Here is a 13,920-nt window from a genome sequence, read left to right on the forward strand (position 1 = left end):
AATCTGTACTCATTCGCTCATACATTTCACTGTAGAAATGTTTGTGTGATCTGCAGGCAGAGTTAACAAATTAGTATTTGTCCGCAAAACCATCTCCAAGTCGAAAGCAATATTTCTATTGGATTGAAAGAGATGTATTCACAAGCCTGCTTGTTTATAGTGTCATAGGGCAGCTTCACCTCACCGGAAGTTGAGGTGCCTTGAACTTGGCGTTGCACATACCTGGAAATTTAATCTATTTGGTGATGTAAATTGGAGGTTTTACATGTTAATGTGTATGTTTGACTTTTATAGTGGTTTGAAATGCGCTCATCAATGCTAATTCTTTCTAAACCCAAAATATAAAAATAGCATTGCAGTTCCCCTTTAAATGACTAGATTGTTACCAGCAAAGTTTTTCAAGAAGTCTGTTTGATAGATGGCAAATCTATGTATTTTTAAATCATTTGTGGCCAATTGGAACATGTTTTCAGGCTGTGTGCTGCGAGGACCACAAGCACTGCTGCTTCGAGGGCACGGTGTGTGATGTGAAACACTCGGAGTGCCTCAACAAGACCGCCTCCGTCCCCTGGGTGGAAAAAGTCCATGCACAGCTACCCAGGTTTCCAATGGTAAAGACACAATAAGCATTTTTCTTTAACCAGTTATTTTGATCATTAAAATCAATTTGATCAATTAAAAAAAAGTGGTCTTTGTGCACCAGTTTGCACGTTTTGTGTTTTGCACAGACTTTTCAGTAGTGTTGTCTTGAACAACTGGAAGAAATTGTACACTGGGGCGGTGCGATGGCTCTGTAGCTAAGGAAGGTTGCCGGTTTGTATCCCGTGGCCGGCAGAGGAATCCTACTCCGTTGGGCCCCTGAGCAAGGCCCTTAACCCCAGCTGCTCCAGGGGCGCCGTATAAATGGCTGACCCTGCGCTCTGACCCCAAGCTTCTCTCCCTGCCTGTGTGTCTCATGGAGAGCAAGCTGGGGTCTGTGAAAAGACAAATTCTTCATGCAAGAAATTGTATATGGCCAATAAAGTGATCTTATCTAAATGTAAGCCAAAAAGAGTACCGTTAATGGCTCACTATTACCTAATAAAATGCTCACTTTCCTTTCCTTTGAATTTACCAGCTGTCCAGTTGTTTTTTGCAAAAACTTTGTGAATACATTTTTTTTGGTTCATTTTACAGAGTGTAAGCTCTTTCCCGATGTTCCACTCTGGCCCAGAAGACAACGATTATCAGAATGTCTGCCCAGATAATACAAGGTGCCCCTGGGAATACACCTGTCTGCAGACTGCTGCAGGGTCCTATGGATGCTGCCCCTTACCCCAGGTGATAGTGGTTGCTTTTTTCAGTTAAAGAATTGCTAATTATATTTATCACCCATTCCTGCAGGTAATCCGGGCTCTCCCAGTTATTAAAGATCTGTCAGGAGGTTCGTAGTTTGACACTATGAAGAATGGAAACGAGCAAGAAGGTGAAGAGGCTGTGTTTAGAGACCTGGTTTTCAGCAGCTGATATGAGGCTGAGGCTGATATGGACTTTCCACCAAGGACAGTTTCTTTCCAGACAAATTCCACAACATTTGCATGATGGGGTGACAAAAGCAATTTGGAGCTATTTAAGTATTCCCTCACCTGGCTGAGGAAAATCAATCCAGGGCACAGTTATCTGACCACTCGGTGGAGCCAGTTGCTGCAAGGGCGCAGATGACTTTGATCTGTGTTTGATAAATATCCTGCTTGGAGATGTACTCCCGACAGTGGATTTCTGTCTGTAGGATTGGAATGAGTAAGACCTAGAGGGTGGTCAGTAGTGCAGTGTGCTGATGCCTAGTATCAGACACCTCTCCAGGTGAGAAGGGGTTTGAGAATCCAGATTGTCAAACGGTGACAGTTTAATGTATGCAACAGTCATTTTAGGACTTTAAATACTGGGAGCAAGGGGACATTAGAGTTGATGCTCATTGTTGCAGAAGAAGTCCCCCACCCACTTATTCTTGGTAAGGGGGACTACAGCAAGTCAGAGGACTCGAGAGCAAGAGCTGATCCCAGGGTCCCAGCGCTGCGAGGCAGCAATGCTAACCACTGTGCCACCCTAAATTATTCTTTTTTAAAATGAATGGGTACTTTTTTGCTGAAGAGCATTCTTCTGCTGATCATCCATGCACTTTCACACACGGTGCACCGTTCTTGCAAGCAGCTAAATCTCGATGCACAGCACCGAAAGACATTTTAAACCACAAAACTGGAAACGGATGCATTGCATTAAAGAATAGGTTAAAAGTGCTGGTGCTCTTCTGCGTTCATCCAACTCACCCTTCCACAAAGTGCCAGTGGTTTAATAGTGCAAGGCACAAGTGTTATCTGCCACCTGCTCAATACTTCTAGTCTAGTCTACACAGCAGCAAAACTGCTAGGACAGGACCTTGTGTTGCCCTTTTCTCACTGGCCGCTGGACGCGTCAGCCTGTGATCTCAAAGGGTCAAAGGTCATCTTAATCCTCATTGTAAGCAGTGGGGGGACATTGTATTGACTCAACTTCCAGTTAGTCCCTTTGGATCACCACTCTTCTTTTCTAGCTTCTAATATCCTGGGGTTTTATTAGTATGTTCTGCGCTCCTATTTATCTAGCCTCCTTCTTTTTCTAGGCCGTCTCTTGTGCTGATGGCAGACATTGCTGTCCTGAGGGTTACCAGTGCAGTGAAGATGGGACCTCCTGTACTCGGAGCAAAGGTGTGCATCCATTGACTTGGATTATACTCAAGACGGTGGATCCTAGTCTTTGATAAAGGAAATGCTTTAAAAGCACAGAAGTAACTTAATGAAAGCCAGGTTTTTCATGGTGGAATTGTTCCTAAAGGCCTAATGCTGACGTAGTTCTAAAATCTCCATTTGCAGCCCTGAACCTAATTCTGTGGTTTAATATTATTTCTAACTTGATGGGTAGAAGTGGCAGTACTTAGAGCTCATGTCTGAGAGGGAGGTGGGGAGGATCCTGTCTTGTAACTGGAGACTAATACTGCACTTAACGTAAGCAGAACAAGCATTTTGCATTTGTACTGATCTTGGTCTGCGGCTTCTCTGGCACTTGATATCTGCAGAGCTTTCTGGAGCGCGGGCGATTATCTGCCCTGATGGGGAGTCGGAGTGTCCCAGTCATGCAACCTGCTGTCCACTTCCTGATGGCTCATGGGGCTGCTGTCCCTTAGAGCAGGTATGGAAGCCCCTGCAGAGGCTTTATTTAAGCTCTTTTGCTCTTTGTGTTTGCTCTCAGTCTCAGTGAATGTCATCCAGGTGGATGCTGCACATTGGTGGTGGTGGAGGTGAGTCCCCATTACCTGTAAAGCACTTTGAATGGAGTCTCCAGAAAAGTGCTGTATAAGGGTAAGCAGTATTAGAAGTGCTTGTTGTGTATGCAAGCCAAGATTCCCCAAGCAGTGGCTCACAACAGGGAGGCTGCCACATGAGAGGTTTGGTGTGCATTGCCCAGATCCTGCCTGGTGAATGACAGCTGTGACCTGCTGGATTGCATTGAGGTTGGCTTGACACTTGGACGGGTGAATGGGTGTCTTTTTTTTTTTTTTTTAGTTAGGTTGCCTGGAAAATACGGTATGTGGGTGTTGGCTTGTGCATAAGCAGGCATGGATCGTGCTGATTTGCACTGGGCCCTAATTCGACCCCCCAATCTGTTGTCCTGCCTCAGGCTGTGTGCTGCGATGACAAGAAGCACTGCTGTCCCCAAGGCACCAGATGTGACATGCAGCACTCCCGGTGCTTGTCTGGGACCAAGGAGATGCCCATGTGGAGCAAGGTCTCGGCAAGGAAAAGGGCAGAAGGCCAGAGAGGTGATCTGTCCCACCTTTCCACCTTAGGCCTGGATTCAATAAAAATGTTCCATCTGCCAGTCGCAAATTACGAGATACTGCTTTATTAAGACTATTAAAAAGGGCAGAAAAGACAGTGTAATGTTATCTTCAGGCTTGACCTGAACAGTGATTCTGTGGAGTTGCCGGTGTGTGGTTAGAGACGGTGCTGGATGTACACTCACCGCCTATGTGCTTTAAGCCCTCCAGTGAAAATGTTTTGGGCTTTTGCTAGCTATGAAAGTCGTTGATTGATACGGCATGTTTTCCCATAATTTGCGGATCTGTTTTTATAGCCCAGGAATGGACAGGGCTCATCCTGAAGGACTGGTACGTCTGCAGGTTTTCTAGGTGTCTGCAAAGCAGTAGCATGTAAAGAGCTGGAAGAAGCTGTTAAGTGGGTTCTGTTAAACCAGCAAATTTGTTTAATACCAGTTTGTTGTTAAGAGTAGGTTTTGAATGGTAACCTGCTGGCGCCCCCTTATTCTTTGTTTTCATCCCCTGTGCTCTGTACAGTTCTGGACGTTAACTGTCCAGACGGAGTGTCCAAGTGTCCAGATAACACCACCTGCTGCCAGAAGGAGGGCGGTGGATACGGCTGCTGCCCTTTACCTGATGTGAGTGTCTGATAATTCCTCGCCGTGCTGAAGCCCTTCTCACTCTAAAGGCTCCCAAAGTGCTTTACGTGTCAGAGCTGATGCACCTGCAGCTCCAGCCCCTCTACAGCAGCATCCTCATGACCCCGCAGGCCAGGGGGAGGAGCGAGGAGCTGCTTCACCAGTGGGGCTGAGCGGGAGCTTCAGGGAGGCCCGACTCCCAGCCCAGAGCGGGACGGAGCCAGTGTCGCTCATGCGAATGTCTGCTGTTCCCAGGCTGTGTGCTGCAATGACCACGTGCACTGCTGCCCCAGCGGTACGACCTGCGACCTGGAGCACGGCATGTGCTCGTCTGCTGGGAGACAGACCCCCCTGCAGAAGAAGCTCCCTGCTCTGCTTGAAGACGAGGAAGGTGAGGTCTCCTCGTTTCTGATCAGCCTGTCACCACCTGTTCCACTTTTTTCTTGTGAGAGCTTGCAGATGAGAGGAGGTCAATCAGCCCAGTAACCTACAGATGCCCAGGTTTATGCACCCCTGTTGTAGCAGGAGCACCCTGGGCTTGTAATGTGGGTGACGGTGTGTGTGGCACTAATCTGCATGTTCTTCTGCTTCCACCACTTTGCAGCAGAATTGAGAACCGGCAAGTTTCTGGCCTCTCTCTAGAGGGCCAGGAAGGGAACATTGCTGCTCTAGAGACAACGAAGATTGCAGCTCGTGTTCACCATCACGTTTATCACTGTGTACACCCTTTGAGAGTGGGCTGCTCTTGTATTCAAAACTAAAGGTAGAGCTGAGCGCAGTGTGAACATAGTGTACAATATTAACCCACTCCATGCTTGCTGTTTGTTAGGCTTATTGAAGCATCAACATTGTCACTTTTCTGGGCTTCAAAGTGACAACTAAGAGCTGAGGTGTTGTTGACTGAGCTGAGAGAGAATGATCCAGGGGTTCTTGTGGTCTACCCTAGTTAACCCTGTAGCAAAATCATTGAGTCTTCATCAGTCCAGAAACACAGGGTCAACAATGGGTAAGGAGAAGCAGGAAGGATTGAGAAGGAAGAAGCATACCAGGCAAGAGGACTTTGTTCTGATCAATGTTAAAACCAGATTCTAGATGCATCTTTGAAACTAATTTAAGAGCGCTTATTCTGCTTTTTAGGAAAATGCTAATTTTTCCTTTTACGAGGAATCCCCAGGTTGAAGATGTCCTCTCCTGATTCATGAGGTGTTTTTAAAATAGATAATCACATTCCCCTCGGAGCTTCTGGATTTATAGGAGAAGAGATTTAGCTCCGAGTTGTATTTTTGTTTTTATTTAGGTTTTAGGTTTGTCTTGATGGCCTATTTAGGCATCTTCGAGGATTTCTGAATATTGGGTTAGTCTGGGTTTTCTGGTAAGGACAAAAGCCCTTTGAAATGCCTTGTTTGTAAATGGATTAACGTGTGTGTGTGTGTGGTCTTCAGTGATTGTTAATATGTTCATCCTAGTGTACTGTATCTCATTAGTCTTCTACCAGAGCTGTTTCAGTGGACAAAACTCTAGTGCCCCTAACTATACCAACTACTCTGGTAAATTACTGGCAACATTTTAACAATTGGGGACTAAAGTTAGTCTTATACTAGTTTATATTTATATTAACCTTTTATTCATTATAGCATCACATGGATAGTTAAGTGAAACAACTTCCTCCCCCTCTGTTCTGTGCAGCTCTGACTGAAGGGGACGTGAACTGTCCAGACGGAGTGTCCAAGTGTCCAGATAACACCACCTGCTGCCAGAAGGAGGGCGGTGGATACGGCTGCTGCCCTTTACCTGATGTGAGTGTCTGATAATTCCTCGCCGTGCTGAAGCCCTTCTCACTCTAAAGGCTCCCAAAGTGCTTTACGTGTCAGAGCTGATGCACCTGCAGCTCCAGCCCCTCTACAGCAGCATCCTCATGACCCCGCAGGCCAGGGGGAGGAGCGAGGAGCTGCTTCACCAGTGGGGCTGAGCGGGAGCTTCAGGGAGGCCCGACTCCCAGCCCAGAGCGGGACGGAGCCAGTGTCGCTCATGCGAATGTCTGCTGTTCCCAGGCGGTGTGCTGCACTGACCACGTGCACTGCTGCCCCAGCGGTACGACCTGCGACCTGGAGCATGGCACGTGCTCGTCTGCTGGGAGACAGACCCCCCTGCAGAAGAAGCTCCCTGCTCTGCTTGAAGACAAGGAAGGTGAGGTCTCCTCGTTTCTGATCAGCCTGTCACCACCTGTTCCACTTCTGTCTTGTGAGAGCTTGCCAATGAGAGGAGGTCATTCAGCCCAGTAACCTACAGACACCCAGGTTTATCCACCCCTGTTCTAGGAGGATCACCTCCAGTTGAGCTTGTAATGAGGGTGATGGTGTGTGGTACTAATCTGCACGTTCTTCTGGTTCCACCACTTTGCAGCAGAATGGAGATCTAGGAAATTGCTGGTATGTATCTTTAGGAACCAGGAATGAACATTGGTATTCAGCAGGGAATGATGGTAGCTTTATCATCTCCATCACTTTTATTACTGTGTAAACACTTTAAAAGCGGGGTGATCTTGTACTCAAAACAAATGATAGGGCCGAGCACTGTGTGAAGGTGATGTACAATATTAAACTTCTCTGTGCTCACTGGTCTTTGTGACTCTTCCGTATATTGTTGCAATGATTGAAGTGTAAATGTTTGCAGTTCTTGTGGCTTCAAAGCAACAAGTAGGAGCTAAGGTGCCCAGAATGTGATCTCCTGTCAGACCCTGAGGATCAGTTGGCCTGTCTCAATGTTTCTGTAGTTAAAGAGCTTCTTGGTGAATCATTGAGATCTAATCCGTTTAGAAACACGGATGACGGATGGGTAGGGAGAAGCAGAGAAGGGTAGAGAAGTGTGCCAGGCAAGAGGACCTTCTTCTGATCAACCTTGAAGACAAGATTGTAGCCAAGTATCTGAACCTCATTTAAGAGCTTGCTGTTCTGTTATTTTAGTAAACCCCGATTTTCCTTTATGAGGAATCCCCAGGCTAGAGATCTTCTCTCCTGGTTAGGGATACGTTTTTAGAGGAGGGAGATTCCCATTCACTTAGGAGAATCTGGATTCATAGGAAGGGGGATTTAGCTCAGCATTGCCTTCTTTTATAAGGCACAGGTTTCTCTCTTGTGGGCCTGTTTAGATATTATATGGCAGTGGTTTTCAACCTGTGGGTCGCGGTGGTACTGCAGGGGGGCCGTCAAATTATTATTGTAATTGTAAAAGAGTCATAAATATATAATATAAGTATTTTAAAGATATATTGGTAATGTATTTTTAGCTAGTTTGATAAAATATAACACATCCGTTTTTAGCCAAACTCGCCGATTGGCTGTTGCGTGACTGACGTAACCGCCATTTAGCGCCGTTATATGTGACCATGACAAGAAAGCTAATGCTGAATGTTGAACAGCCGCCTAATTACCCATCATACCATGGATGAGTGGCTTGCGTTTGGTTCCCTTACGAGGGAAGACAGAGGAAGGCCCATCTACAAGTAAAGAAACTGCTTCAGTGTCCCATTCCAATAATCCAAACCCAAACTAAAAAAGAGAAAATACAGCAGTGAGTACCTGGCTCTGGGCTTTACGTGCGTGGGAACTGAGAAGGAGCCGCTGTGTGTGGTGTGTTCAGAAGTGTTATCAAATGAGGCTTTAAAGCCAAACAAATCATGTCGACACCTGGAGACAAAACGCAATGAGTACGTGTCCAAACCTATTGAGTATTTTGAAAACAGGCTTGGAGAATACCAGAGCAAGAAAAAAAAAATCTTGAATCGGCTTGTGCGGGAAGCGAAAAATACTAAAACAGTTGAAGCTTCCTACGGCGTAGCGCAGCTTATAGCAAAGGCTGGAAAGCCTCGTACAATTGGGGAGAACTTGATTTTTGCCTCCTGCAAAAGAGGTGGTTGGTGTCATATTAGAAGAGAAGGCCCACAAGCAGCTAAATCTAATATCGCTTTCGGACAACCCTGTTGAACGAAGAATTGATGAGATGGCACATGACGTAACTCGGCAGCTGTTACCAAGAGTGCGAGAGAGCTGCTTTTATGCGCTGCAACTGGGCGCATCTACAGCTATTGCAAACCTTCCCAACCTCCTTCCATACGTTAGATACAAACATAATGGAGAAGTATACAAAGACTTTCTCTTCTGTAAGCCTTTACCTACACATTCAACTGCCGAAGCCATTTTTGATGTTTTGAATGCATTTGTGTCAAATGGGATAGAGTGGTCCACGTGTGTGGGAGTGAGTACTGATGGAGCCCGAGCAATGACAGGGCAGCACAGCAGGGTTGTTACGTGTGTGAAAGCTATCGCACCGCTTGTGACCTCTGTACACTGCAGTTTACAAAGGGAAGTGTTAGCTGCCAAAAAAGTCATCAGATCTTAAGAGTGTTTTGGATGAGGCCGTTAAAATAGTCAACTTCATGAAGAGCCGGCCTGTCCAGTCACGCTTATTTCGAGTGCTACATGGAGAAATGGGTAGTGACCATGTTCAGCTTCTTTTGCACACCGAGGTACGATGGCTTTCTCGGGCCAAGGTGCTTACTCGGCTTTTTGAGTTGCGTGATGAAGCAAGATTTTTTTTTTTTTATCCGACTCAAAATTTGAGCTCTCGGATCGTTTCGGTGATTTTGAGTGGCTCGCTAAATTGGCTTATCTTGCGGAGATTTTCCGTCCCTTAAATGGACTCGGCCTTGGCCTTCAAGGTAAGGCAGTGACGACTTTTTAACGTTCAAAGTAAAATGGAAGCCACGTTAAAGAAACTGGAAATGTGGGCCAAACGTATCGACCGGTCAAACTAGGACTCGTTTGAAAATGTGTCAGATTTTCTAACAAAAGAACAAATGCAGCTCCCAGCCTCCGTCACAGTTAATTACGGAGCACCTGCAAGGTTTGAGGACCCAACTGCGCGACTACTTCCCGGCTCCAGATGTTCGGTTCAGCTGGGTTGAAAATCCTTTTGTAAATTTAAGCGAAGAGGCTCTCGCAAGTTTGAGCACACAGGAGGAGCCTTGTGGAGCTAGCCCGTGACAGTGCTTTAAAATTGATTTTTTTTTTTCACAGAAATTCGTAACCAATTTTTGGCTTCATGTTACTTTGGAGTATCCTGATCTTTTGGACAAGGCTGAGATTTTTTTATGCCGTTTCCGACAAATCTTTTGTGAAACCGGATTTTCTGCACTGGTGGCACTAAAGACCAAATACAGGAGTAAGCTTAATGTTGAGCCAGACCTCCGCTTGCAGCCCGACTTCCACATTTGGTTTCTGTCAAACAGCACCAGCCCTCTTGCTAGGGGAGCCAGAAAGAAGGTGCGCAAGTTTAGTGCCAGGCTAGCTGTAAGATATTGAGTAATTGTTCTGATCGTTATTGTGCATTTTTTTTTTCTCAATGTCTTCATAAGTTCATTGGCACAGACGGCTACCCGGCACTTCTGGAAAAAATGTTCAGTTCGTTTTGTTTCTGCCTGTCCAGAACCATTTGGGTATATTCTTGGCATTTCTTTAACAATTAATCATTTTAATTCTTCTCCTCTATATTTTTTAGCCCCCCTTTTCATAATTTAACATGGAAGGTTAAATAATTGAAACAATTTCCACTTGCTCTGTTCTGTGCAGCTCTGACTGAAGGGGACGTGAACTGTCCAGACGGAGTGTCCAAGTGTCCAGATAACACCACCTGCTGCCAGAAGGAGGGCGGTGGATACGGCTGCTGCCCTTTACCTGATGTGAGTGTCTGATAATTCCTCGCCGTGCTGAAGCCCTTCTCACTCTAAAGGCTCCCAAAGTGCTTTACGTGTCAGAGCTGATGCACCTGCAGCTCCAGCCCCTCTACAGCAGCATCCTCATGACCCCGCAGGCCAGGGGGAGGAGCGAGGAGCTGCTTCACCAGTGGGGCTGAGCGGGAGCTTCAGGGAGGCCCGACTCCCAGCCCAGAGCGGGACGGAGCCAGTGTCGCTCATGCGAATGTCTGCTGTTCCCAGGCTGTGTGCTGCAATGACCACGTGCACTGCTGCCCCAGCGGTACGACCTGCGACCTGGAGCATGGCACGTGCTCGTCTGCTGGGAGACGGACCCCCCTGCAGAAGAAGCTCCCTGCTCTGCTTGAAGACGAGGAAGGTGAGGTCTCCTCGTTTCTGATCAGCCTGTCACCACCTGTTCCACTTCTGTCTTGTGAGAGCTTGCAGATGAGAGAGAAGGCCATTCTTCTCTGTAACCTACAGACACCCAGGTTTATCCACCCCTGTTCTAGGAGGATCACCTCCAGTTGAGCTTGTAATGAGGGTGATGGTGTGTGGTGCTAAACTGCACACTGCTCTGGTTCCACCAGTTTGCAGCAGAATCGAGATCTAGGAAATTGCTGGTATGTCTCTAGGAGCCAGGAAGTGAACATTGCTACTCTGGAGGGAATGAAGATGGTAGCTTTGTCATCGCCATCACTTTTATTACTGTGTGAAGCACTATGTGAAGGTGATGTACAATATTAAACTTCTCTGTGCTCACTGGTCTTTGTTAGAATTATTGAAATGTCAACATTTGCAGTTCTTGTGGCTTCAAAGCAACAAGTAGGAGCTAAGGTGCTTACTGAGCTGTCGATGGTGTGAGACGGATAAGATGAACAACACTGTCACTTCCTACAAACGCAACTATTTGAATTCTACAGGACACTAAAAAGACAATACACACTTGCTGAGTATCGGACCAGGTAAGAAATGGCAAAGAGAAACGCACTGATGAAGTACAGGCTTGATGACCACAGTCTGGCCATAGAAACAGGATGGCACAGGCAGACCTGGCTTTGCAGAGAAGACAGCTGTTTTTCTCACTTCCAGTGAGGAGAAGCACAGACAGAGATGCACTGGGAAAAATTCTATGGGATTAGACATTCTTCACAAAAATAAATCACAATCCCGCACCTGTCAGACTCAGAATTATTTCCAAACCTCCTCCTGGGAGAGAGGGGAGGAAACTCAAGCTGCAGCCCAGAATGTGATCTCCTGTCAGGGCCTAAGGATCAGTTGGCCTGACTCCCAATATTTCCCTAGTTAAATAGCTCCTTGGTGAATCATTGAGTTCTTATCAGCCTAGAAACATAGGATAAAGGATGGATAGGGAGAAGCAGGAAGGGTTGAGAAGTGTGCCAGGCAAGAGGACCTTGTTCTGATCAACTTTAAGATTCCAGCTAAGTATTTGAACCCATTTAAGAGAGTTTTAGTAAACCCTGATTTCCTTTATGAGGAATCCCTAGGCTAGAGATGTTCTCTCCTGGTTAGGGATGCATTTTTAGGTTTTAGATTCCCATTCACTTTGGACAATCTGGATTTATAGGAAGGGGGATTTAGCTCAGCATTGTGTTTTTATAAAGCACAGGTTTCTCTCTTGTGGCCTGTTTAGATATTATACAGGATGGCTAATACTAGGTTAGCAGTGGAGGGATCCTGAGTAGTTAGGTTTGTAGGCCTCTGAAACACCTTGTCTGTAAATACAGTAATCTAGTGTGTCGTAACTAATCTAGTAGAGTTTAGTCTCTCTAGATATTATTACTTATCCTAGTTTGGCACAGCTCGGGCAAAAGATTAATACATGAGGCTGAGGGCAAAAAAATTGGGTGCCTCCAACTATACCAACCATTTGGGTATATTCTAGGCATTTCTTTAACAATTCATAATCATTTTAATTCTTCTCCTCTATATTTTTTAGCCCCCCTTTTCATAATTTTAACATGGAAGATTAAATAATTGAAACAATTTCCACTTGCTCTGTTCTGTGCAGCTCTGACCGAAGGAGATGTGAACTGTCCAGACGGAGTGTCCAAGTGTCCAGATAACACCACCTGCTGCCAGAAGGAGGGCGGTGGATACGGCTGCTGCCCTTTACCTGATGTGAGTGCCTGATAATTCCTCGCCGTGCTGAAGCCCTTCTCGCTCTAAAGGCTCCCAAAGTGCTTTACGTGTCAGAGCTGATGCACCTGCAGCTCCAGCCCCTCTACAGCAGCATCCTCATGACCCCGCAGGCCAGGGGGAGGAGCGAGGAGCTGCTTCACCAGTGGGGCTGAGCGGGAGCTTCAGGGAGGCCCGACTCCCAGCCCAGAGTGGGACGGAGCCAGTGTCGCTCATGCAAATGTCTGCTGTTCCCAGGCGGTGTGCTGCACTGACCACGTGCACTGCTGCCCCAGTGGTACGACCTGCGACCTGGAGCACGGCATGTGCTCGTCTGCTGGGAGACAGACCCCCCTGCAGAAGAAGCTCCCTGCTCTGCTTGAAGACGAGGAAGGTGAGGTCTCCTCGTTTCTGATCAGCCTGTCACCACCTGTTCCACTTCTGTCTTGTGAGAGCTTGCAGATGAGAGGAGGTCATTCAGCCCAGTAACCTACAGATGCCCAGAGCCTCCAGGCCCTGGTTTATCCACCTCTGTTGTAGTAAGTTCACCTCCAGTTGAGTTTGTAATGAGCGTGATGTGTGATGCTAATCTGCACATTGCTCTGGTTCCACCATTCTGCAGCAGAAGTGAGATTGGGGCTCTCTAGTGCCATGAAGAGAACATGGCTGCTCTGGAGGTAATGAAGATTGTAGCTTGCCTTCACCATCATTTTTTTTACTGTGTTCCACCTTTTGAAGGTGGCCTGCTCTTCTGCTTAAAATGATAGGTAGGGCTGAGCTCACTGTGAAGGTGGTGTGTAATATTCAACTCCTCTGATGTGCTCAGTGGCCTTTGTTAGGCTACCTTGTATTTTGGCTATGAAGTGCCAACATTTGCACTTTTTGGGTCTTCAATGTAACACATAGGAGCCGAGGTGTTTGCTAATATGGTAGGTGGCGTGAGAGGCCATGATCCAGGGGATCTTCCGGCTTACACTAGTTAAACTACTCTGATGTACTCACTGGTCTTTGTTAGACTTCTGTATATTGTTATGGCTATTGAAGTGTCAACATTTCCATTTCTGGGGTCTTCAAAGCAAGTAGGAACCAAGGAGTTTACTGAAGTATAGGTGGTGTGAGACAAGCAAGGGAATCTTCTGTTCTGCTCTAGTAAATCATTAAGAGTCCTCATCTGTTCAGAAACCCAGGATAAGAGATGGGTAGGGAGAAGTAAGAGGGGAGATGGAGAAAAGGAAGACATTTGCCAGGCAAGAGGACTTTGATCCAGTTAACGTTGAAGATCAGATTCTACCTAAGTATTTGAACCTTGTTTAAGAGAGTTTACCATTCTATTATTTTAGGCAACCCCTGATTTCCTTTGAGGAATCCGAAGGCTAAAGATTCTCTCTCCTGATTAGTGAAGCATTTTGTAGTATCTGGACTTACAGGAAAAGAGATCTAGCTCTGGGTTGAATTTTTTTGTTTGTTTTAGGTTGCAGGTTTGTCTTGGTGGCCTATTTAGGTATATTCTAGGATTTTCTGGTCAGGACAAAGGCCCTTTGAGATGCCTTGTTTGTCAAAGG

General features: G+C 46.3%; 1 protein-coding gene across 3 annotated transcripts in view; it reads left to right on the plus strand.

Annotated features, from left to right (window-relative positions):
• The window catches only part of LOC148814787 (uncharacterized), a 31,783-nt gene that overhangs the window by 6,831 nt on the left and 11,032 nt on the right, over positions 1-13,920 (plus strand). For all 3 annotated transcript variants that reach the window (XM_088906340.1, XM_088906341.1, XM_088906342.1), the window contains exons 3-15: positions 474-611; positions 1,177-1,320; positions 2,639-2,723; positions 3,092-3,204; positions 3,694-3,835; positions 4,370-4,470; positions 4,726-4,861; positions 6,157-6,266; positions 6,522-6,657; positions 10,098-10,207; positions 10,463-10,598; positions 12,252-12,361; positions 12,617-12,752. In XM_088906340.1, the coding sequence (XP_088762466.1) occupies positions 474-611; positions 1,177-1,320; positions 2,639-2,723; positions 3,092-3,204; positions 3,694-3,835; positions 4,370-4,470; positions 4,726-4,861; positions 6,157-6,266; positions 6,522-6,657; positions 10,098-10,207; positions 10,463-10,598; positions 12,252-12,361; positions 12,617-12,752 (1,597 nt within the window). The remainder of the gene's footprint in view (positions 1-473; positions 612-1,176; positions 1,321-2,638; positions 2,724-3,091; positions 3,205-3,693; positions 3,836-4,369; positions 4,471-4,725; positions 4,862-6,156; positions 6,267-6,521; positions 6,658-10,097; positions 10,208-10,462; positions 10,599-12,251; positions 12,362-12,616; positions 12,753-13,920) is intronic.

The sequence above is a fragment of the Atractosteus spatula genome, chromosome 26, assembly GCF_055471065.1.
Source record: "Atractosteus spatula isolate fAtrSpa1 chromosome 26, fAtrSpa1.hap1, whole genome shotgun sequence".
In the NCBI taxonomy this organism is placed as follows: Eukaryota; Metazoa; Chordata; class Actinopteri; order Semionotiformes; family Lepisosteidae; genus Atractosteus; species Atractosteus spatula.